A 25277-nucleotide genomic window follows, 5' to 3' on the forward strand; every position below is an offset into this window, starting at 1 on the left:
TATTTAATATATCTAATATATTTATTATAAATATGCAATATATTCATTATATATAAATATATAATATAATATAATATAATATAATATAATATAATATAATATAATATAATATAATATAATATAATATAATATAATATAATATAATATAATATAATATAATATAATTAATATATTTTTTCCAGGAGTTGGGGTACAATAATCTTTACAGGTCCCTTCCAATTCAGGTTATTCAACAAGTCTATATTATTATTATTATATATAAGTAATAATTTCAGCTTTGCATAAATCTTTTCTTGCTTTAGCAAAGCTGCTTGGTCACCTACTTTTTCAACCTTCTTAACTGGCATTTTACAAACAAACAAACAGAAAAAGGAGAGCAGCAGGTGGCATCTTGTTACAGATAGAAAGTAGAAAACCAGTTGTCATTAAGGTCCTGTATTCAATCTTTGTCCACTGCCCCCCCTTTGTTACCTTCTCTCAGTCTTTGACACCTGGAGAGAAGCATTCACTTTAGCAGAAAGTAATTTTCCTTTCCTGCTTTTAAACAAAAAATGCTTCTTTATTTTTAAAAGAAAATGGCCCAAATCAAGGCAATAGCTGGTGCAGAAAATAGGAAAAACACCTCTCAGAGAAGTTAAGAAGCTGTTTAGGACCTTTTTTGCTGATGCACTTGGAGTTCATTTTGATTGTGATGGATAATTTCTTAAATCCAGGATGGAACTAGTGGTGGATGCAGAGCTGGAATTTAAATGTCTCCCACTGGAGGTTACAAACTCCAGCCACCTTCACAGGCTGAACAGCCAGAGAATCATTCACTGCAATAACAGGGTCATGGAAGGGTTTGGGTGGGAAGGGACAATCTCATTCCACACCTGCCATGGCAGGGACACTTCCACCATCCCAGGATGCTCCAAGCCCTGTCCAGCCAGACCTTGGGCACTGCCAGGGATCCAGGGGCAGCCACAGCTGCTCTGGGCACCCGTGCCAGGGCCTCAGCACCCTCAGTCAGGAATTTCTTCTTCATCTCCTACCTAAATCCACCCTCTGTCAGTTTGAAGCCATTGCCCCTTGTCCTGTCACTCCATGCCCTTATAAAAAAGTTCCTCTTTAGGTGCTGGGAGCTGTAAGGAATCAAAGCAAACTGGAAGGAGAAAAGCCTTGGAGCTCTCTGGCAGGTTGGGCGCAGCCCTCAGTCACCTGCACACCACACACAGCACAACTGCTGGCAAATCCCCAGCGGTTTAGGAGCCTGAACAAAGTGGGGTAAGTAAAATAGAATACAGCTCAAAGTACATGGAAAGTACTTTGAGAGGATTTCAAAAGTACATTTCTTCTAAGAACATACAGGACGCCTCTGTATGCTTTGAAGAGTTCTCAGAATTGCAAGGGCTGCAAGCAGTTCCCAATTCTTGCTTACTTGCAACCAAAATAATAAATCCCATCCCTATCTCCCAGGAAATCCAGTGTCTGTGTTAGTCACGACTTAACAGCCATAAAAAAGAACCCATTTCAGTTCAGCTGTGACACTGTTCAGATAAATGATGTTCAAGATGTCCCTGACACAGCCATGGCAGTTTTTAAATCAAGCCATGATAGGCACTTTTCTCTTGTAAAAATTTTCCCACCATTTCTCTGTCACAGAATCCCAGAATGGTTTGGGTTGGAAGGGACCTTCAAGACCAACCCTGCCGTGGCTGCTCCAAGCCCCATCCAGCCTGGCCTTGAGCAAGTGTGAGTTTGTATTTTGTAGAGAAAGCAAAACAAGCATTAGAACATTCCCGTTGAAAAGGAAATAGATAAACAACGTAACCATTTATTTGACTGCATTGTATTTAGACAACTTGTACATTTCGTAACCCCACTGGTTTTGTTCTCATCAAAAAGGATAAAGGGACAGAAGAATATAATCCACTCAAAACAGCAGTCCAGTATTTTGAGATACACTTGCTATTTTCATAGATGCCCACCTGATACCTGAACTCCAACACAGGTTGTAATGTTTATACAAGACCTGAAGTTTCTTCAACACAGCACTGAGTTGTAGCAATGTCTTGCAGTGCCCTGAAAAAGTTTGTGACATACTCTGCAACACCAATTTGATGATGCCTTGAAGGTGATGAACCTGATCATTTCTTAAAAAAAAACCCAACATAATGAATGCAAACATCCAGACTGACATGTCAGCCAGTAGCAACATTTGGGCAAATTTAAATATAAAAGCAATCAACTCCTTAGTTAGATTTGTCAATGCAAAAAGGCGAGGGGGGGAGAGAACTGTGTTTAGCAACAGACAGGAGAAATAACCAACCTTTCCTTGCTAGATTCCTTTTGAAAACCTATGCAAATTCAAGGCTTCCCACTTGATTTCCTAATCCCAAGCAGCACAGAGAACAAATCTGTTTGACAGGACCCAGCACATGCAGCTCAGTGTCTCCTGCAGTGAACTGTGACACAGCAGCCATGGCAGAACCTTTCAGGCCATATTGAAAAACAAAAACAAGAGAGAGATCTACACCTATTTTGCTCAGTATTTTCAACACAGGCATGGCAGCAACCACTTCTTACAATAACCAACCAGAATTGTATTTGAAGTTTGCTCCAGAGGGATGTTTTTGGCAGTGAGGAGGGATTTCAGCTCACTCGCCAGTCGGCTTTTGAATCTGAAGACACCCACGGCTTAAACATTAACCAATAGAAAACTTGCCTGTCTGGCTTTGCAGACTGAAACCCCAGCAAGACACACAAGGCAGCCCAGTTTGCAATTTGTGAATCAAGCCCAGCAGCTGCTTGCAAGGTCTGAAACCTTCCTGATCCAGCTCCAAGGCAGGACATAGGGACATGTCCTGGACCACAGCTGAGGGAAACCTGACTCAAGGGATCCAGTCCAACATTGAACTCTTAACACTGATCAAAACTGCTGAAAAGCCACCCAGAAAAACAAGAGGTTTGATGGTGTCACAAGGCAGCAGTGGCTACACACAGGCTTCAGGCTGAGCTCCAGCATGTCCTGGGAGTAACAGACCCCACTGACAACACTTTGTCTTGGGCACCCTTTTAAAGATGAGTTTTCTTTACTGAGGGGAACAAACCCCCTGGACAGCACAGATGGTGTCTCTACAAGCAGAAAACTCAGCAGGGCCAGCTTCCATTAAAAATCTTTATTTTCAAATACAACTCATGATTTGTACATGGTAAGAAACGTCCATCACCATGTGCGATTGGTCTGTGCAAAAGGCGGCTTTGCTCAAATCCAGTTTTCCTGCACAGGGCTCTTTTCCAAATGATACTGGAGGTAGGGGTTTTGTTGGTTTTGTTTTTAGTGTACAGTAATTAGCAAAAATGAAAACAAACAAACAAAAAAAAAAAACCCAAAACCAACCCCACGACTCAAACCAAACTCTAAAAAGGAAAAATAAAAAGTGTAGTAAGGCAAATCTGGAGAATTCGCTCGGTTCCATGAGAGTGGATTCACTGAGAGTCCATCCTTTGCTCCCTGTAAGGACCATTCACCTCAGAGCTGGACCTGATCCTGGTGGGTCCCTTCCAACTCTGAACATTCTGAGATCTCTGATTACAGAGGTGCTTCCACAAGTCACCTAATACCTTTATTCTTGTCTTTCAAAAAAACAAAACAAAACCAAAACAAAATAAAACCCCCACAAAACAAAACAAAAAACCCAACCCAACTGATTCATAGACCTGGGCTATGGAATCACACAGAACAACAAAGCCTTGACAATGTCATTACTGAAAAAATTGATGGGTATTGGTAAAACCTATGTAAGCCCAAATAAAGAAAGGAAAAAAAATAAAGAAAAACAGAGCAAGAGTGAATGCAAGAAAGAGAGACAGAATTCCTTCCCCGCTGCTTTGATTTTAGAGGGGAAAAAATCCCCCAATAATTTAGCTCATGTAAGTTGAGAAAATGAGAGCAGCTGAAAATGAGTATGATACACCTTGAAATTCATTTTCAAGACCAAGAACCAAAGATTGAAGCATTTTAAAACACTGAAGCAAAGCAATCTGAATCTGAAAAAAAATTGTTCCAACTATCTTAAAATAGTTGTTTCTCAGAGCTTCTAGCAATAATTTTGATTAAATAAAAATCATACCAATTTACATTAATTTTCTATATCTTCTTTTAAAAGAAGTCCCTCACTCTTTTAATGACAAAAGTGCATCCAAACCCAGCAGAGATTCACTGGTGCCACCAGGTTTTTTTAGCAGCTACTCAAGGTTTTAAAATAGCTTACACTTCTTGCTATAAGAAGGGCCTTCCAACCCCTTGTTTGGGAGAAGTATCCGAATTATAAAAATCTGAAATAATTTATTATCAAATCCAGAATTTAAATAAAAGCAGATTTCTTTTTTTTTTTCCTTGCAAAGACAACTGAAGAAAGTAAAAGAATAAAAGCATGCACTCCAAACTTAGAGGTGAAGACAAATATACTTATCTATACAGGCACTGGCAGACGCAATTTAATGGTTACTCGTTGTAACACACACCCCACCCTACAATACATTTTTTCATTCACTAATCACTGAGGTACCAATATTTAAGAATGGAAAAATTCAATATTGAAAAATAAAACCTAAAATTGAAGCCTTTTTTTTCTTTTTCTTCTTCTTCTTCCCCAGAAAACTATGGCAATTTTTGTATGAAATGTTAGTATACTTATAGAATTTTACAATCTACATTGGCTTTATTTTGAATTTTCGGGAACCAAACGCGGCGTTCCCATCCAGGTTTTCTCTGCTAAAACGTTCACTGTGTGGATGTCCTAAAGAGTCAGCAGACTTGCAAATGAATGAACATATCTTGGCTATCACCTGGCACATCTGGCTGGTACCAAAAGGACTCGGAGTCTGAGACAATCGGCTTTAATTCGGAACAAATGCGCCATGCCAAAGTGCAACGAATGTGTGCGACACTCAATGGGACACTGACAGGTCTAAGAGCTGCATGGAAAGTACTAAAAGTCCACCTTGCAAAGCAATTTGGGACAAATTGCAATGCATGCAAAGGACAACTCTGCGCTGCTGGGACGTCGCTTGCTGGCTGGGGTCTCCTAACGCAGCCACAGTTTCAGACGCAGTGCATCCACTCCATTTAAATAGTATCTGAACAGCCTCTTGTCTCGCACAAAACCAAGGTTTTCATAAAGTTTCAAAGCAGACTTATTTGTGATTTCTGTTTCCAATACAACCTTTGAGGGAGAAAAGAAAGAAAAAGAAAGAAAAAGAATTGTGTTGTGTTAGTCGGCAGTTGCAAGTACACGATTGCTGAACCAATTCCAAAGGTTTTATTTAAAGGTATGGTTGTTAGCAATGAATGGAATTCATTTCTTCTTATCTTTACTTAATTAAGCAATATTTCCACATTAAGCACTCATTTCCACATTAGAAAAATATAAGATAGCAGTTCATCCACAGCTATAATTGTAAACAACATTCAAGATTATAGTTCTTGGCTGTAAACAGTATTTCAGTTCAGCACCTCATAACAAGGGTAAAAAACACATCAACAAACAAATCCCAAACAGCCTCCCCCAAAACCCAAGCTACCAAACAGGTTAGGGTCCAAAACATCTTTTGAGTGAGTAACTGAACTTCTGCATGTCACAAGAACTTGGCACGGGAGGATTTTATGATTTAATATCTTTGAGCCCTGATCCCTTGGAGTTAGATGTAGATAAAAGCTCTGAATTGACACCAGCTGTTAGAGCCAACGTTTGCAGTGAGTATTTGTGCTCAGCACAAGAATCACTCAGGGGTCTAAGCTGGAAAGCACCTTCAAGATCATCCAGTTCCAACTTCTATTATCCCAGGTTGCTCCAAGCCTGATCCAGCTTGGGTACCAGCAAATACCCTAACCCAAATCACAGTGCACACCAGAAGATTAAGCAGTTTTCCACATTTTCCCCCCTCTGTTGGTAAGATCCTAGTTGCAGAAAGACCTGTCAGAAATAACTCAGACCAAACCCAAGTCCAAGAGTAGTCTAAATTAAGACTCAAAATTGTCTCAGGACTGTCAAACACAAGCAAGAAAACTATGCTGGCCTTACCAAAACATTAACCACAAAACTTCAGAATTTTTCAGACTTGTTTCTCTCTCTCTTTTCCCCACATGCACTGAACAGAGCTCTGCCATAACTGCCAAGCCCTGCATTGCCTCCATACAATACAAACTAATTCTGCCTCTTGACTGGTATCCAACTCAATTATTTAGGGTTCTGCTATTAGCAAGAACAGGGGCTGAACTAACAAGGCCTGGGGCTCCATACACCCCTGATAGTGAATATCCACATATTAAAGAGCAGCTGATGGTCACTGTAGAAAGAACATAGAATGAAAATACAGGACTAAAATCAGCCTGGATTTGTAGAGCAGTTTAAGTCCATCTACTCTGTGGCTTCTGTGGCCTCCCTTCCTTCAGGCACACATTCCCATTTCCTTTCCCCCCAGTCTCCTGCCAGCTCTCAAGGTTGGTTGCTGAGCTCCTTCCAAAGCCACCTGGCAGAAAACCTTTCCTTTTTCTCTCCACAGGGTTTGTTTTCTGCAGTCTGAGGAGTGGCTAGGCCAGTGTGAAAGGGGGAGGCAGCCAGTGGTCAGAGTGGCCTGAAACTTGAGTCAAATAAATGCATTAAAAGGATTTTTAAATCTTATTGGAAGGTGACCAGTCTAACCACTGCCTGCCACATCCAATGGGCAATCCCACCTGTGTGTGTCAGTGTAAGGATGCTGAAAGAACAATGAAGCTGGGGATAACAACCCAATGAACAATATAAGACTTGGAAACAGTTAGTTTTACAAAAAGGAACTAAGAGTCACACATTGAAATATTAATCAGCAAACTTCTTAAATTACAGCAGGGCAGTGCTGTAGCTGCACATTTAAGACAACCCAATTCAATCCTTAGTTTTGAGAGAAGAATGAGAGATTAAATTTCTCTGTTTGGCACTTCCCAGAACATTACTAGCAAGTCCTGTGGGCTGATGGGGAACTCCTAACATCCTTCATCCATTAAAATGGGTAACTATTCATCTGTAAGAAATTATGGAAGCACCATCATTTTGCTGGAGAAAGCTATTTTCTACACATTGTACAACTCCTTAATTCCAATTTAAACAAAACACTGAAGCCAGAGCAGGAATGTGACCTGTGCAGAGGATTATTTATTTGAACTCTCAGCTACCAAGGACATTCACTCTCTCAAAGGTTCAGTAACCTGGCACAGTGATGTAACAACTCTCTATTCAACTGCAAGCACCAACACCTGGCAATGCTAAAACACTTCCAGCACTGCAGGTGATTGAGCTGAAGGGAGTGGTTCAATGTTGAAATACAGGTTTGTTGGAATCCCACTACCTGAGTGAATGCTCATCTTGAAAGCAAATGCAAGAGATTTGCTCTGGTATTTCTAAGGAAGTCTCAGCACAATGAAAAGTAATTCCCTGATCTCAACACACTGCAGCTGGAGACATGTTTCTGTTATCTGAAAAGGAAACACAGGCATATTTTATTCAGGTTTCATTAGCTTCCTTTGCTGAAGAATGCATCGCTTCCTGTGTGAGCTTTTCAATCAAGCTCCAAACCTTCCATTGTTACATTTATTTCTGCTCTTGTGGGTTGATTTTGTTGTAACATATGCCTGTTAAATCCTCTGATAACACAGCAACACCCCCCTGAAGGGCAGCAAAGCTCTGATTAGATTTAACAGCATTTTCTGCTCAAGTTGCAACTTTCTGAAGGTTGTGACATTCTATTTTATCTTAAATTTCATAAACCAAACATTTTAGCACAACTCTAATATTAACTGGGTTTAGAAGCAAAAAGATATCTATATTAAGAGTGGAGTGCAATGTTCCTTGTTGCTGTATTTTCACACTTTTAATTTATTCCTGAACTGAAGCCAACTGGAGTGGTCAAGCCTTCTTGCTTCTTCAGCTCAAACTCTGATGGAACTCAAGTTTAAAACCCAAGTCATAGAATGGATACAGCCAAATTAAGAAAGTCTTCTCAGCACTCAGAGGAGGTTGCTATTCTTACTTTTAAGTCTGACAAATCATCAGACTCAAGTTATGAGGGCTTGTCCAGTGTCCTTAATCAATTTAACTGCCTGAGCTTTCAAAGACAGGCATGGCATTACTCAAAATCTAAAGTTCATACTTTTTATGTTTTGTAGACTAAGGAGAAACTAAAAATATCAGCAATGTAACGATTTCAAATAGGATTCCATAAAAATGCACATTTCATTTTTACTAGTGTGGTGCTGAATTAAAATTACACACCTCCCAGTGTGGTCAAAAACCCCACTCTAAATCACCCTGAAGTTCCAATGGGAAGTCTCATGAGAATCTGTAGTTCCCTTTCATGTTCTACATTTTTGTTTAAAAAAGGTTTTTGAAGTCCCATTACTGGAGTCTTATTTTCATTAGTCATCAATCCATTCACTTCTTATGACTGAAAGATTTTTTCAGTAACACAAAGTGAATGGATTGTATGCAGATTCCTGAGTCATTTGTTACAGATGGAAAACCTGCATATGAACAACTCCTCCTTCCTAATTGTAATTAAGGGATGTAACAGTTCCACAGGATGGTCTTCAGCTGTAGAGTTGAGGGAAATTGCTTGCCAGCAAAAACAGTACAAAAAGCAGCCAAGACACCCACCTTGCTGCAGTCTGCACATGCTTTTCTTTTTTAAACCAGAAGAAAAATATTTCCCAAACTTTGGAGCTGAAAGTAGAACTGTTCACCTTCACCTGATTTATTTCCATTATTCACCTTTTCTATGCAACCAGCCCAGAGTTATCCACTGGAAACTCAGCCCAGAACAGCTCACTACCCCAAATATCAGAATTCATGAACATCAGATACTTGAGAAAGTCATAAAGGTGTAAAAAAAAAATCCAAATCAGAATGCCTAAGTTTTGTAATGTTCTATGCAGACACTGCAGCTGGAAGCTGCTGTGTGAGTGCTTTCTCCAGGCCTGAAGGTTATTTCTGGTTCAAGCAGCCACCCCCAAGAGCAGATCACTTCCCTGGTTTCTATTCTAATGTAGGCCATGGGCAGCTCCTCCCCTGCACACAGATTCCATTCCACCCAATTCCCCTCCTCAGCCACTCCACAGCTTTCCCTGAGAAAATCTTCCTCACCCCTGAGGAAGACTCTGCCTCTCAGAGTAACCCACTCATTCCACAGGCCTGCCTTGGTTTATTCCCACTAAAACAACCTCCAGGGGAAAAAAATGTCCTTAAACACCAGAACATTGCAGCAGGCTTTGAAATGCCACCTATCAGCTGTGATTTGTCAAGATCTTCATCTCTGGTGTTGCAGAAATCCTTTTGTTTTTCAGGACTCAATGCTGGTACCTCCAAAGCCAAATCTGTGATACTTTGAAAAGCAACACACTGAGTGAGGCATTTATCAGATTATATGCCACAAATTATTAAAATTAAGTCTATTTACTGCATCTATGCCATAATTAGATTGAAGGGAAGAGTTTCCAAGCAGCCTTTGGAAATTTTTCACGACACCCACAGCTGCATATTCATGTTTTTAATCCTATTCCAAGCAAGTTTCAGAAAATAGCATTTTGTTTTTAATTGCACTCCATCTTATCTCAAAAAGCAGTATCTTTTTATTTTCATCAGGATTCAAAGATGTAGAAAAATACCTTAAAAAGCTGCAGGGATGATTAAACCATTTCTATGCCTCACACAGACAAATTATTGTGATGCAGCACTTTGTGTTTGATGAGCTTTAAGCATCAATTAATCAGAAACTGATCTCCTGACAAGTGTTGTGAAAACTGGTGAGACCCAAGAGTTGGGCAGAGCTTTTCATGGGTGCCTAGTTAAATTTTTCAGATTCCACATAACCTCCTTATTTTACACCATTTTGGGTATGTGGAAGAAACCTACTTGGTGGCAAAGAAAAAAAATAAACATGAAAACATTGGCTCTTTGGTAGTGGATAATCTATATGTGGAAAAGAATAACATAAATAAAAATAAGTGTGGGTGTGCCTCAGCTGATGGTGCAGAAAAATAAACAGTGAAATACTCTGCTTGTATTCCATGCTCACTAAAGAGCTCCCAGTTCAAAATTTAGTGCCAGCACAAGACCCAGCTGGTGCAAAAGTCCCCAAAAATCAGGGGATGAGTTTGGAATCATCATTCTACAAACAGCAGTTCCAAAACCAGGAGTCTGAATTGTAGTGCCTTTGAATAAAGAGACACAATCTGAGAAATGCCCTCTGCCCCTGGTCCAAAGCATTTATACAGCACCAGAGAGGAAAATCTGTGACTAAGACTTAATGAGACCTCACTGCAGACCTGCAACCCTTATCACATTTATTTCATGTTGATGGAGATAAAAACCAGCAAAAAGGGATCTTGGATTAATATGACAGTGGTAGAGGAAAAAGACACAGAAGGAGGTTACTGTTAGAGGTCACCTGTTAGATAGTCCAATCTAAAAATGAATTTACATGAGGAATAGCACATTCAGAAATTACACAGTAATTACTGCAACTCAGAGCTTGACTAGAAACATCCAGTTCTACTCCTGACTCTCTAATAACAGTGGGTAATTCACTTCCCTTCTCTGCATCTCACTTCTGCAGCTGTGGTGTGAACACTGTAACCCTGACCCTTAAGTATTTTGCAATTTTTAAAAAATCTTGACTAGTCTAGAAACGGGAAATCAACTCAAGACCATAGTGGAAAGCAATGGGGAGAGCAAACCAACCAATCTCTCCTTGATTAGTTCAGTGTAGACAAGCAGTAAAAGAGATTAGAGGAAAGCATTTTAGAAATCAGGATAGAAACAAGAAGCCAAAATAAAGAACTTAAAAAGAATTACAGACTGCACTGTAGTGCCCAACTACAACATAAATGAGAAGGTGAGGGGGAAGAAGACAGCAGCAAGCAGAGGCATGACGGGATCTGAGGGGAAGAATAAATCTCCCAATGAATGAAGCCAGAGCACAGGCAGGGATACTGCAGGAAGAGAAACACAACAAGTGGAAAATAAACTGCAGTGTTTGCCAGAAGTCCTGTGACACCCATTGTAGCTTTGCATCAGAACTTCCCCAGGGGGCAGTGGGACAATGGAGGGAGCAGCTGAAGTGAGATAACGGAGAGATCAAAGGCTCATTAACCATGACACACTGAAATGACAGTGCTCACATGTCAGGAACAAGTGCACTGTGCCAAGGAGCTGGAAGTTAAAGGGACACACAACCTGGGCATGGAGGATGGATGGATGCAGGGAGAGCTCCTCACAAGTTAAACAAGACACACAACAACATATATATTTATATTTATATTTATAAACAAGAATTTATAAAATATTTATTTATATTTCATAAACAATATTTATATTTTTAAAGAAAGCAGGAATTGTAATTTGGTGAAAGAGCACCAACTTGTAGGGCAGGAAGTTTGCCAGTGGTTCAGTGCCTGTGCTCACCCAGTGCAGCCCTGCTCTGTGCAGTGTCAGAGGAGGCTGATGAGTGCTGTGATAAATCCACATTCTGCAGCAGCACAGCACACTCTGTTCTGTGCCTGGGTGAGCTCTGAAGGGATGGCAGGGCCACACAGGACATGCTCAGCCCACTGCTCAGCTGCACCTCAAATGGGGCCCTTGCAGGAAAATGGGCCTGAGTGAAGGCTGAGGCAGCTTCACAAGGTAAATTGCTGAATTTCAGCACTTAGGATAAATTTAGAAAGTTCATCTCCTATTTGTGCCATACTTTTTTTGAGGTTGTTTTCCCTTTTATTCTAAAGGAGCTTCTTACCAACTTATTTCCCACCTAAAAAAAATCCTAGAGAAGAAAAACCTGTGAAATGAATCTACAAACAAGAGAGTGCAAATCATTTATATTATGAAAGTTTTGATTATAAAATCTTACCTCATCACAATCTCCTTCAACCATAGCATAAATAGCTTTCTTAACCAAGTTTGTACCTGAAACACAGATTTCAGTAAGTGTCAGAGTTGCAGTGCAAAACAAAAATGCCAGTTTATATATGACTAATGTGTGCTACCTACATGACATGACACCTGGGGAAAGGAGGGAGGAAAGAAAAACAAGGAGTTGCAGTCAAGCTGCAGTCTCAAGTTTGAACACTAAAATAATCTGTGAAGTTATCCAGAGACTCAGCTCAAGTGCAAGATTCTTGTAACACAGGGATATTAGAAACTGGCTGCTCTGCTCAACATGGTGTTAAATATAGCCTTCCAAGATGTGATTCATTCCTTTTTGTTGCATTTAAAGTCAAAATCTGCTGGCATGTACTTGAAGGACATTCATCTTCCATGGGAATTTCCTCTTACTAAAACAAATACTTGTATTAGTAACAGAACTTATGAAACCACAGTTTTTATGGCTCATTCCCATTTGGGTTTGCTAGTATCTAATAATATTCTCAAGGCCCATCCCTTTCCCTCAGTCAAGCATTAAGTTTAATTTTTTAATCATTATTTGTCATCTATTTCACAACAGTTCTACAAATGTAATATCCCTACTTGTCTGTAGAACTGGGGTGAAATTAAAAGCTGAATTCAAAGTTATTAGTGGAAAAAACTGCTGTTCAGTGAAATTGCATAAATCTCACTTCCATAAGAAGGCTATGGAAAAGGAAAAAAACACCAAGGAATCTACAGAATGCTGTAATACATTCTCAAAACTTTAATCAATAGAGATTTTCCCTGAATGTGATGATAAAACTGTTCTACATTTAAAGCAGATCTTCAGATTATCAGCACACTGAGAAACAGCAAGGTGGCAAATGTTGGAAAAAGCCAACATATATAATGTTAAAGTAAGCAAGGCTTTAAAGATAAATTCTATGTATGTAATTCTAATTTAACCAACTGACTAAAGTGAAGGAAAAGTCTTGCAGTGATCTTCATAATAACAGCATTAGCTCTTATTTACTTCTGAATCCAAGCACCTGCAATTAAATTATGGCAGCCTCCTTCATGACTCAGCTAAAAGGGAAGGAGAGACAGTGATTTCTCAGTATCCTCTTCCTCTGCTCCACTACAGAAACCAACAATGGCTTTTGAATTGCACTGGGGAAAGAAAAAAATCTGCACATGCTTGAACAGTTGTGGTAATGTGTTTTTTTTGGAGGGTTTTTTCTGGAAGAAAGCAAACACAATGATACATTCTGCAATGGATCACTGTATTTTTTGATTGCAAGTAATTTTCTGTCTTTAATCACAGAAGCATGAGCTGTTCAGTGTGGATGAGTGGTGAAGCACAGCTCTAAGCTTTGGAGCTGACGTCTACATTTAGTTAAAAATACCTTACATAATGTAATTTCACAATAACCAGCATGAAAAAATTAAGTTCCATAAGAAGAGATATTTAATTAAGCCAACTTGGCTAACTGGAGTTAGAATGAAAATCCCTTCACCAGGGCAAAACTGATTAATGAGAAAGGGCAAACTCCCTGCCAAGAGTGATTTCTTTACCATGTACCTTCCCAACAAAACAGATCTCCATTTCAATCACTCAAGTAACAACACACAGCTATTTTTCTTCCCTGATTAATACAATAATGAGCTCCATACATTCTCCCTGATGGGTAATATATGCATAATTTATAGGGGGAAGTCAGGGAATAAGTTCACTGTAAAAAAGGAGCCTGAACACAACATGGAAATACAGTGATGAGGGCACACATAAAACACAAAGCAGCTCCCACTGTTATTTGGCAGAGGTAAGGAGCCTGCCTTTCTTTTTAGCCTTATCAGATCCCAGGTGTGAACACACAGGGCATTTCAGGTTATTTTAACAAAATCAGAAAATCCACTGGGGAGCTCGCGTGGTTGAGTAAGGCGAGGATGACACACAAAGCACCACATCCTGAACTTCAGTTCAGCTTAAATCTTTATGACAGCTACAGTTATCCCAGCTGGAGAGGATTTAAAGAAGAAAGAAGACAAAAAAAAGGCTATTCTTACCAATTCCTTTTCTTCTGTATTTGGAATCCACTGCTAACATGGCTATATAACCTCTGCGGAACATCTTTTTGTGCATATCCAGCTTGCAGACGATGGCACCTACACACTCCTCCCCTACCATGGCCTTAAAGACAAACATACACAGGTGGAATTCTCAGTTTGGGATCCACAGTGCTCCCAAAAGCAGTAAAACACTTCATTTTTCAAGTCAAAGAGCCCCACAGGATTTGTTTGTATAAAGCTATGAAAGGTAACAATGTAAATTTTAAAAGCGTCTCTAAAAGTATTACTAAGATTAAAAGATTTAAATGCTTTATTACATTCCAAAAAAGTTCCAGGACAATTAACAACCAATGAATTATTCCTGGGGAGAACCACACTATCATTGCACAAAGTCTACAGGTAAGAACACATGTGATTAAAAAGGGAAGAGAAATAAATAAAAGGGAAAATAAATGGGAAAACAAATAAAATAAAAGATCAGGTTAAGGCATAAACTACCCTTTCATATGGGCTTCTGCAGAGGAAAAAAGTCCATTCCTGTTTTATAGTGATCTGAATTTTCCTGTGCAAAGGCTGTGCTAGATAACATGCTTAATTTTTGTCTGGTTTTAATGTCAAGGCCACAAAGGATCAGAGGAAAGTGTTGCTGCATTTAATCTTTAGACACTGTCGTTTTCAGTCACATGACACCAGGAGAACAAACAAAAAGCACAGTTAATTTCACACATTTTAACTATTGGGGATTTCGTTTGTTAAGAGCACTGGCAGTTAATCCCAGTGGCATTGTCACAGTAACCGTGGTCAAGGAGATGTAGGAATTCTGAAATATTAACAAGAAAAACCCCAAAAAGGAAAGGACCCAACTCCTCCCCAAACCACTTGCACACCCACTGTGCTCACCAAAATTTTACCATGAGAGAAAGGAAAACTTCAGTGATGTTAACTGAGGGATTAGGCAGCACAAGGGATTAATGACATTATAACCTGCAGCAGCAGAACCGAGTAATGCTGCAGAGTGGGACAGCATCCAAGGGGAAAACAAATTCCTGTGCACTCAGGAAAGATGGGCAGAGATAAAAGAAACTCCTGATTTTACATATGGCTGTGTGAGAGGATCCACAGCCTCTGACAGAGCTGCAGGGAGGACCAGCCTTGGGCTCGAGTGCAGCAGCCAAACCAGGAGCACAGCACATGATTGGCACAAGCAAGTGCTGCCACAAGAGCTGGGGACAACCCAAATTTACAACTCTAAGCCACGTCCAATGCAAGGGACTTGCAGAGCCAGCACTGCCAGGCCTCAGAGCAGCCACCTGGGAAGCCAGAGCTCACTGCTGCAGTGTCTGTGGTACAAACTCAAGCACCTGAACCCTCGTGCACAGCCTGGAGGCCAAAGCTCCATGGACAGAAGATTCCTTCCTGCAGGTCACACTGCAGGCACAGTCTCTTCACCCCAAAAAGAATCAAATCTTTGAGCATCTCCACCTGGATGTGGGTTATTAACCAGGAGCTGCAGCAAAAGTGAAATGAAGCAGCCAAAAAAAGGTACAAGCTGCAGTTCCAAAGCCCTGTGATACAGCATGATTATAACCCCATCTCTAATGCAGCTGAAGCAAATATAACTATTGCTAAGTTTTTATTTGGCAGGAAAACACATTTCAGCAGTATCCAAGAACAACCCTGAACAATCTAACGAGTGGTTTTTAAAATAACAAACAAAAACTGTAGCATGATCTAATTGGACTGAAACACAGAGCCTCTAAGCAATCTTTCATTTGGTCCAAAACACAGGTTATTCCACAGGAAAGAGGAGCTGTGCATGCAAAGTTTCAGCTCAAGGCAAGTTCTGGATCTCAGCTCAGACCTGAGAAAAGCAGGGAGTTAAATAAAGAGTATCATCAGACAAACTGCTCAGAACATTGCTATAATTATGCAGAGTACCTAGATGTAATCTTATCCCTCACTAAAAAAAAAAGCACACCACAAACTAGCATGTTATAGTTGTGCTTTGCCCTGGAGTGAACACGTGCAAACTGTTGATCCTAACAGTTATGTGGAGAATTTTTAAGGTATATTTATATATTATTTTTTTTTGCATGCTTCAGGACTAATGACAACCTAGATTAAGCTATTTCTTGTCCAGGGCACTTTTTAGAAAAGTTATATTCATGAATCATATATTTAAAATGCTAAATGAACAGCAAAGAATTTTGTCTCGGTGATCAAAGAAGCAAATACCCACTGGTTTTACCACTGCTGCCAGAGAGCGGAATAAAGAATGACTCTGTTACCAGTTCTCCAAACCCCTAAATCTATTCCTCTGTCTTCAGGCAGGTTAGTCTGGCAGTTCATCTACAGCTGTTCCACTCCCAAAGGCAGTGCTGCATTTCCACCTCATTCTGAGGGGGTTTTGTTGCCTTTCCTCTCCTTTCTCCTTCTTTCCAACCTTATCTAAAGCTGAAAGTGAACCTAAACCAAAATGATGCAAAACTTTGTAATTTAATTTCCTGGAGAAAGTTAAACTGTGTGAATTAAAAAAAAAAAAAAATCCAGACTGGAATAGGGAGAGCTGTGAGGAGGGAAGAAAAGTAGCTCCCACACAACATCATTTAGGAAAAAGATAATCATGAGTCAAATTTTCCTTTCAGGTATACAAGAGTACTTCTAAACATGCAATTTTCTACAAACAGAATTCAGCCTAAGTCACTATTATACATTATAAACTCCACAGAGTACTATAAGATTTACTCCAATAGTAAGTTATTAGTAGCAGGATTAACATACATGAATCCAAATCCAATATTTGCATCATCTTTGTTCCTATGAATAAGTTTAAATGCTTAAAACAAACCAGATTTTAATATACTGGAACAGCTAGTAGAGAAATGTCTGTAAATCATCAAGAACATTACTTTTCATAGAATTAATCAATTTGTATTAATTTCATTATCAAAGATGGCATTATACCTGTCAGCCACAGTCTGAGTATGCATTTAATATCCAGATCCTGGGAGTTTTGTTTAAAGCAGATTAAAACAGCCAACTAGCCCCAAAAGGGAAATATTTTGCAATTCAAACACAGAAGCTGCACTGCCATTTTTCCTTTCTCACCTCCAAAGTCCATCCCAACCATCCCAGGCACAGCTGGGCAGGAGCTGGCTCCCATTTAGGGATCAAGTGACCAAATGCCATCAGAGGATCCACTCAGGGAATGGTTTTACCCTCACTGTGCCACCTCAGGCCGAGCTCTCCCCAGCTCCTGGCAAATCCCACCTCCCTCCAGGAACCTGGACAGCAGCAATTCCCTCCTGGCTGAGGAAAAGCCCCTGGAATATCTGCCCTGCCTGCTGTCACCTGCTCAGGTGCTGCAGGGACTTCACTTTTCACAGTCACAGACTGCCTGAAAGGGAGATCCCTCCTAAAAACAAACTGGAGTACAAAGTTTGCAAATTTCCCTACAAAACTTCTTCCTACATCTGCCACAAGACTTCTCAGACAACCTCCTGACTTTTCTGGTTCTTCCTTTTTAAGCCCCAGGTTTTCCACAAGTGAAGAACAGGGATGATGTCTTACAAGTCTTAATTTCAACACAGCAAGACTCTTGAATCAAATCCAATTTAAAAAAATGCAAAGCATTAGTATAAAACAAGACTTAACTGCAGTCATTTAGGATTTACAACACATTTAAAACCACTTACATGGAATTAATAGGTTATTTTTAAACTTGTGAAAGTTTAAATTATAAATGCTGCTAGAGCTAGTGGCAAAGTTAAGAATCCAATAAAAGCATAGATTTTCTAGATTTTTCTTAAAAGGCAGCTGAGTGGTACAGTGAATTACAGGAGAGGTTACAACACTCAGCCTTTTATTACATTCTGTCTTATCCAAACTCTGGCACAGAGCAAGCTTTCCTAAGCTTACCTCTCCCACGCGAAAGGATTTTGAAAACAATTTTCTGAAATATTTAATTTATCAGTCTGAAATGCAAGCCTCAGAACTTTAGCACTGCTAAGACTAGAAGCTTCAAAACCACTTGAAAAGAAAGCTACAACGTTGAAAATGCATTTACAATCCATCTGGGGACAAAGATGTAACATTGCTTAAAAATACTTGACATGAAACACAAGATGCCCCTTGCCCCTATCATTCTTTGACAGAGGAGTGGGTATTTGAGGGGAAACTGGGCTGACAGAGCTTCTGAGAATAAGTAAAAATCAGACATTTACTGGGCACCCACACCTAACACACACTGCAAACCTGCTCTTCTGAAGACAGGCAAAACTTAAGCTGAACCAGACAGGTGGAGTTTTACAGAATCCCAGAATGGCTTGGATTGGAAAAGACCTTAAAGATCATCAGTTCCAACCCACTGCCATGGACAGGGACACCTTCCACTGGAATTTTATGCAGGAAAATGTTATTACCTTGCCACAGTCCAGATACTGCTCAGCACTGAGCAGTATTCCCAAAGCTGCTACCCCTAAAGTCAGGAAAATAATTATATGGAAAAATTAGATATTGAATTTAACAGGGTTTTAAGACTTTCAGTATCTCCAGGTCCTTTTGAAGTGGAATATCAACTTCTTCTTTGAGTGTACAGTTAGGGAGTGGTCTGAGCCTGCAAAACTCTGCTCACCACTGACCAGTCAGGGTTGGTCTCTGCCCTCCCACCTCTCCTCCTGCACCTGGGACATCCTACAGGAATAGATCTGCAGCTTTAAACCAGCAGAGCATCACCCTAAAACAGCTAAATACACACACATTTACACATAAAAGCTGTCAGAGAGGTAACACAGCTCCCAAAATCACAGGAACACAGGGGCTGGCACAAGGCAGGAAGAGGGAGTTGAACAGAAGGGGAAAAGAAGCACCAGCCCTTAGAGCAACTGGGCAGCTTGGGAAGGGCAAACCAAAATTCAGCCACTTTCAGATCCATGCAATAAAGTTAATAATGTCCCCAGAAATTAGCTTGGCATGGTCAGAATGGGGAAATCACGTTTCAGATGGTTCACCAAATAAACCACCAGAAAGAGACAAGTGCTGTTTGTTCAGGGAAAGCACACATCCCACCCTCAATTTCAGGGGTGTCAGTCTTTTCCCCTCACAGGGAGAGGGAAGGAAAGGTGCCATGACAGGGCAGACAGGTGAATGTGCTCTGGACGAGTTTTCAAAAGGTGATGGTGAAATTCAGTAAAGGAACTGGCTGAAGCCTTACAGATCTTTTTCCAAATACAATCAAATCACAGCCTAACCCCCTCTTCACAAAATCTGAAACCAGAAGGGTGTGGGGCCACAATGCATTAAATCAAATGATTCTGTGAGATCAGGCACTAAGCTTCATGTTCACCATCCTGACACTTCTTCCTAATTGAAATATGCAGTCCCTGACTGATGATAAATATTTTAAAGCTATTTATTGGAGAGAAGTAGCTCAGGAGTCCATTAACTGCAGGAACAAATTATATTTTATAGATCAGAAAATTTTCAAGACAACCTTTTAAGAAACAAACCTCAAAAACATTAAAACCAGTCACAAAAAACCCCAACCTTCCCACACATGAATCTAACACAACATGCTGCAAGACCTTCAAATTATTAAGCAGATAATTTGCTGGCTTTAGACATTCACAGCCATATATAATTTTATGTTCTTTACATTGTTTCACCTTTCTAAAAAAAAAGGCAAATACATCGAGTTCAAGAAAAGTTTTGTTGATTTTTCAGGGCTATCAAAAAATGAAGCTGTCACTACAAAATAAGCTTTCTTTCCTTTGAGTGATATCTTACTCTTTAAATGCGCTTATTAGAAATCATCTGTTTTAGTTTTCTGTCAAACAACTTGTCACTGCTCTTCTCACAACAAAATTCTCCAGTTATTCCCTGACCAAAAAAAAAACCCCATAATGAGTGAAAGTCTAAAGAAATGCATTGTGATCTAAGAGGATCCAACATTGCCTTGGCATCACCAGGGCTGCACCTGATGCTCTAAGGATGGACTTTTGTAATTCTTGAGCATTTCACTCTCAGTGTGAGGTAAATCTGTCACAGGCAGAGCTCAGTGTTTGAACATCACTGTGCTCTGATCAGCATCCCTCTAATGGCAAACATGACTTGGCATCCAACAACGCTCTCCGATATTTTCATATTCTGTTTTGTTCCAGAAGGTCAACATTTTGCTTTGCTCAACTTCCTGGAATCCTACTGTATTCCCTCTGCAGGGTTTTAAGGGGCACAGTTGTGAAAATCCTCCTATAAACCATATCAACCCTGCTATAAATTCCAGCAGATCCTGAACGGGGAGCATTCAGGAAGTTCAAGGCTAGATGGGCTCCATTGGCCTCACCTCTTGTCCTCATGTTCTACCAAAATTTCAGAGATAGCCCTCAACTGAAGGGTGACTTGGCTCTGGCTAAAACAGAGCTTTCAAGAGACAAGAATTCCTCATTTTCTTTAGCAAGGAAGTGCCACAAACTCCCCTGAACGTTCTGTTTTGCAGCTGGGAGTGCTGCTGTGAGTAAATCAAGCACAGCTAAGCCCTTGCTATGCACACGCACTCCTCAGGCCAGCTTCTACTCACTTTCATTTACCTGTGGAAGCATTATCATCCTAAAAGCTTGCAACTGAGACACAAAAAGTGCTAAACATTTAGGAAGGCAGGGGGGCAGCTAAACCAGCCTTTCAACAGTGCACTGGGAAGAATACAACGCTAAATACGCTGTTAGTGCAGGGAGCCAACGTGAGGATTCCTGCATGCTGCGAGCACTCTCACACCTGTAAAAGCAACACAGTGGGACTTGTCTTTGTCAAAGTAAGCTCACAGATCAAAAAGTCTGCTAAACCTTTCACAGTGCCTCCCCACCTATCACTTAGCATTTATGTGCCAGCCCCGCTTCAGTCAGTTTTAAAACCATTGTGCAAGAATTAGCGAGCAGTTACAAGGCATTAGTGGACTAAGTACTTTCTTTTTTACATCCAAGCCCAGGAACTGAGACAGAATCATAAAATGAGCTACCAAAGGTCACAAAAGTCAATGTCAAAACCAAGATTAGAAGCCCTGAATTCCTGGATCCTAGCCCTGCGCTCAAACCCTTTCCCCACCATTTAAAACACGTGTTAACAAATGCAGAACTTCGGCCACGTGCTTTACTTGTACCTGCACGGGTCACAAGGGGACAGGTATTTCCAAAAAAGATGATTAAAAGTATTTCCACAAACGCCAACCCTTCCATCCCCTCCTCCCCAGCCCCAAGCCACTCCCAATTCCTGCCCTCCCTGCTCCCTCCGGCACTTACCAAAAAGCAAAGTTGTGGCCAGTTGTGGATAAAATACCTATATGTGTAAATGGAGTAGGGTTCAGACAGATCTTTGGTGATCAGTCTCATGATATCGGGCATCTGCAGCTCTGACTCATACTGGACGTATCGTATCGTTAGGTCCTCCTCGGGCTGACAGTCCGTTCCCGAGCTTTTCAAACTGCACGCTGCTTCTAAGGACCCGGAGAGTAGCTGCAGGGACTCCTCCTCCTCCTCCCCTCCTTCATCCCCCTCCTCCTGCTCTTCCTCCTCCAAGCCAGTCTCTCCTGCCAGCCCATTGCGGGCTGCAGTCTTAGCAGCAGCAGCAGCCGTGGTTGTGGCAGCAGGCTGGCTCTTGTCCCCTTTAGCCGGGGGAGAAGGAGGAGGAGAGGGTGCAGTCCTTCCCTGGGGAGGGAGGTGGTTGGCGTGGGGGGACGAGCAGGGCGCTGCGCTGGGGGGCGACGACTGCTGCTGTCCGGAGCCCATTGTTTTGCTGGCTCGCTTGTTCTCCAGCCCCTCGGGGGCCGCCCCTGCCTCCGAGCCGAGGATCTTGCCCTTGAGGGAGGCCCGCAGGTGCCGCAGCTCGGGGCTGATGAGGCCGTTGAGCTGGTGGTTGTGGTGCGGGGGGTGGTGGTGGTGGCGGTGGTGGTGGCGGTGCTGCGGGCCCCCTTTGCCGCCGTCGCTTCCTCCTCCTCCTCCTCGCTGCTGCTGCTGCTCTCGTCCGCCCGCGGGTCCCTCCTCTTCCTCCTCCTCCTCTTCGGCCTCCTCGTCCTGGGCGCCGGTGCAGGCGGCGGCGGCGGCGGCATAGGAGGCGGCGGAGGAGGAGGAGGAGGAAGCAGCTCCCCCTCCTCCTCCTCCGGGGAAGGGGGAGAGCGTGTCCCCCTGCGGGGACAGGACGCTGCTAGGCCCCGGCGGTACCTCGGCCATATCCTACGGGAGAGACCGACACAAACTCACCGGGGAGGAGGAGGAGGAGGAAGGCGCCAAACCCAACGGGGGCCACGGGAAGGTGTCGGGGGGGGGGGGGGGGAGGAGAGGCGCGGCGGCCTCACGGGCCGCGCTCGGCGGGGAGCGGAGTGGGGGGGGGGAGCGAACAAAGGCACGCACGGTGCCCGGGCCGCGCCTCGCCGCCCCGCCGCGCCCTGTGGCGGCTGCCCCGCTCCCCCTGCGGGCGCGGGCGGCGCCGTTCCCGCAGCGCTCGGGGCCCGCGGTGCCCCCGCCGCCACCACTCACCGCCGCGTCTGGGCAGCTCCCGCTCCGCCGCCGCCAAGCGCGGCCGCCGCGGCCGTAAAACCCGCGGCCAGTTCCTGTCCGCCCTTACGACACTTCCTCTCTTGGCGGCGGCGCCTGGAGACGGCGGGGCGGGGCCGGCGCTCTCAGACGGGACCCGGGGCGGGGAGAGCGGGGCAGGGAGCGGGACAGGGCCAGGGACACGGAGTCAGTCTCTGGGTTGGAAAAGCTCTTTGAAGTCGTTGAGCCCAGCCCATTACTGAACACATCCAGTCTTTCATAGAGTCGGAGTGTCTATGAAAGTATCCATGTCTATGATCCTGAGCGGGGAGGGATCATGGAGTCCCACGCCCAGCCCTGCACAGGACAACGCCAGCAATGCCACCCTGTGCCTGACAGCGTTGTCCCAGATCCGAATTCTGTCAAGCTTGGCGCTGTGCCCGTTCCCTGTTCAGCCTGTGCAGTGCCCAGCACCCTCTGGGAGAAGAACCTTTCCAGATATCCCGCCTAACCCTGTCGTGCCTCAGCTCCTGCGGCTCCCTGGGCTCCCCAGAGTGGCCAGATCAGCCCCTGGCCTGCCCTGCTCTCCTCAGGCAGCTCTGGCTGCGCAGGTCTGACCTCTGCTCCTGGCCGGACACACCAAATGTCCTCAGCTGCTCCTCATGAGACCCCTCCAGACCCTTCCCCATCCTTTGGAATAGCTTTGTGTCTCTTGCTTTCAGCACCTCCATGGATGGTGACTCTGCCACCTGCCTGGGCAGTCCATTCCAGTGTCTGATCACCCTTCCAGTGAGGAAATTCTTCCTGATATCCATCCCCTGGCACATCTTAGGAGTGTGTCCTATTGTCCTGTCCCTGTTCCCTGGGAGCAGAGTCCAATCCACCTGGCAGGAGCTGTGCAGAGCCACAAGGTCCCCCCGATCCTCCTTTTCTCCAGGCTGAGCCCCCTCAGCTGCTCCTCATCGAACTTGAGCTCCAGATCCTTCCCGAGCTCCATTCCCTATCCCCAGACTTGTTCCAGTCCCTGAATGTCATCCTGGATTGTGAAAAATGTGTATTTTATGATTGGCTTTTCTCAAATATTAAAATGAATATTAAATGTGTTATGTTAGAAAGTTATGCTGTGTTAATTTTCTTAAGTAGTGTGTTAAATATAAATTTAGGTTATAACATCAGGTTAAGATAGAAACTGTACCATGTAAGATACTTTTTTTAAAAGAGAGGACTTGCAGCAAGATAGCAGCCACAGAAACCTAAATCTTTGAGAAAAAGAGAATTTTATGCTCCATTATCAGAAGAAATGAACTTCTTCCTGCCTGCTCAGCCGCCGTCAGGATTCAGAGGAAGAAGCTGACACTGACCAGACAGAATCCTGTGTTTGAATGGAATTTATGCATCATGGATGAGGTGTATGAATATGCAACAGGTTATTGTTTTTAAGAGTTAATCCTCTATTAATGTGTGTCCTTTTTCAGGCTTACTTTGCCCAGAAAGAGGTACCCAGACTGTCTGTAACTCTTTGTTTCTATTGCCTCATATTGTCCTAATCCAAATTGTCCAAATTATTTTATTACTCTAATTATATTGCTATTTTTATAACCGTTTAATTACTATTAAACTTTTAAAATTTTAAGAACAAGCGATTGGTGTTTTTCACGTGGATGGAGGCACCCAGGGCTGGCAGTGTGGCCCCAGCAGTGCCCAGCACAGGGGACAGTGGCTGTCTGCTCTGGATTTTGTTTGACCAGCCCGAGCCTGAGCAGGCACAGGCGCTGCCCACAAGGACCTTCCCAGCTGTGTTGAGTCTGGGGACAGCTGCCAGAGGTGTTTTGGTGACACTGTTGCTGATCAGAGCTCAGGAGTTGTTGCTTTTCCTTCCAAAAGTTGCATGAGATGCATCCATTCCTGCCTGGATGAGCCTTGGGCTGCATTGTGTGAGTGGTAACAGTGAAAATTCAACAAGGCTGAAAGAATCTCAAGCCATCTCTGCTGCTCTTCTGCCTCAAATAAATTCTTTTAAGATACTACAGCAACAAACAAGTCCTTTAGGTATGAATATTATATTAATGTGCACACAAAGCCCCTCAAAATGCAGAGAAATTGTGGGGTTTTTTTCTTTCCTCATGTAAAGCTTTGCAGGGCCCTCATAAAACCTGCTCATTTTCATTTGCTACAGTTATTTTTCAAGGAAGTGACAGGTGTGGGCTTAAAAGTAAAATCCAGGAACTGTTCCACATGTCCTAACAGGATTCTTTAATTAGGAAGAATTATTAGTGTGGGGTTACAGCCTCCTGTTTATTAACTGCTTAATGCTGAAGTGAAGTGGGAAAAGAGTAAAAGATTTGTTGGAAATTGAGGGAATTAAAGGCTTATATTCAAAGTAACTACTTAGGGAAATACTGAAATTTTGAGAAAGAAATGAATCCTTTAACATTTATTTATTCTGAATCCTTTTACATTTATTTATTCTTTTCCAAGTCTCCTTTGCCCCATCCCTGGGAGTGTCCACGGCCAGGCTGGATGGGGTTTGGAGCAGCCTGCTCTAGTGGAAGGTGTCCCTGTCAATGGCAGGGGGTTGGAACAAAATGATTTTTAAGGTGCCTTCCACCCCAAACCATTTAGTGATTATTCTATGATTCAGAAAGGTTAATTCATATTATCTCTACCCATGTTGGCTTTGTGCTCTGCAGATCTGTTCTTAAACACTTCTCTCTGCTCCACAGAGGTGCTCACATACAAAACTGTGCTCAAAGGTTTCATTTTTATTTTTCTG

The 25277-nt window shown here is 42.5% G+C and overlaps 1 protein-coding gene across 3 annotated transcripts; it reads right to left on the reverse strand.

The window, feature by feature from the left end:
- Positions 1-1775: 1775 nt before the first annotated feature.
- Positions 1776-22615, reverse strand: NAA30 (N-alpha-acetyltransferase 30, NatC catalytic subunit). Of its 3 annotated transcripts, none has more exons than XM_074543998.1 (6): positions 22508-22615; positions 22142-22204; positions 21275-22099; positions 13983-14106; positions 11920-11975; positions 1776-5207 (listed from the first exon to the last, which is right to left on the reverse strand). In XM_074543998.1, the coding sequence occupies exons 2-6, from the start codon at positions 22199-22201 to the stop codon at positions 5070-5072; spliced, it is 1203 nt and encodes a 400-aa protein (XP_074400099.1). In that variant the 5' UTR covers positions 22202-22204; positions 22508-22615; the 3' UTR covers positions 1776-5069. The 3 variants fall into 3 exon arrangements, with proteins under 3 accessions (XP_074400099.1, XP_074400101.1, XP_074400098.1); XM_074544000.1 differs by having other exon boundaries at positions 21275-22096; positions 22508-22614; XM_074543997.1 differs by having other exon boundaries at positions 21275-22204; positions 22508-22614.
- Between the last annotated feature and the right edge of the window lie 2662 nt (positions 22616-25277).

This window comes from Zonotrichia albicollis, chromosome 6, assembly GCF_047830755.1.
Source record: "Zonotrichia albicollis isolate bZonAlb1 chromosome 6, bZonAlb1.hap1, whole genome shotgun sequence".
Classification (NCBI taxonomy): Eukaryota; Metazoa; Chordata; class Aves; order Passeriformes; family Passerellidae; genus Zonotrichia; species Zonotrichia albicollis.

What these genes read in the sequence shown, in the direction of transcription:
- NAA30 (XM_074543997.1), bottom strand. Translation starts at nt 22,201, where the DNA reads ATGGCCGAGGTACCGCCGGGGCCTAGCAGCGTCCTGTCCCCGCAGGGG. An exon ending in ATACAGAAGAAAAGGAATTG is followed by an intron (nt 11,976 to 13,982) that starts GTAAGAATAGCC and finishes TCTGTGTTTCAG; the next exon opens with GTACAAACTTGGTTAAGAAA. An exon ending in TTGAAGGAGATTGTGATGAG is followed by an intron (nt 5,208 to 11,919) that starts GTAAGATTTTAT and finishes TCTCCCTCAAAG; the next exon opens with GTTGTATTGGAAACAGAAAT.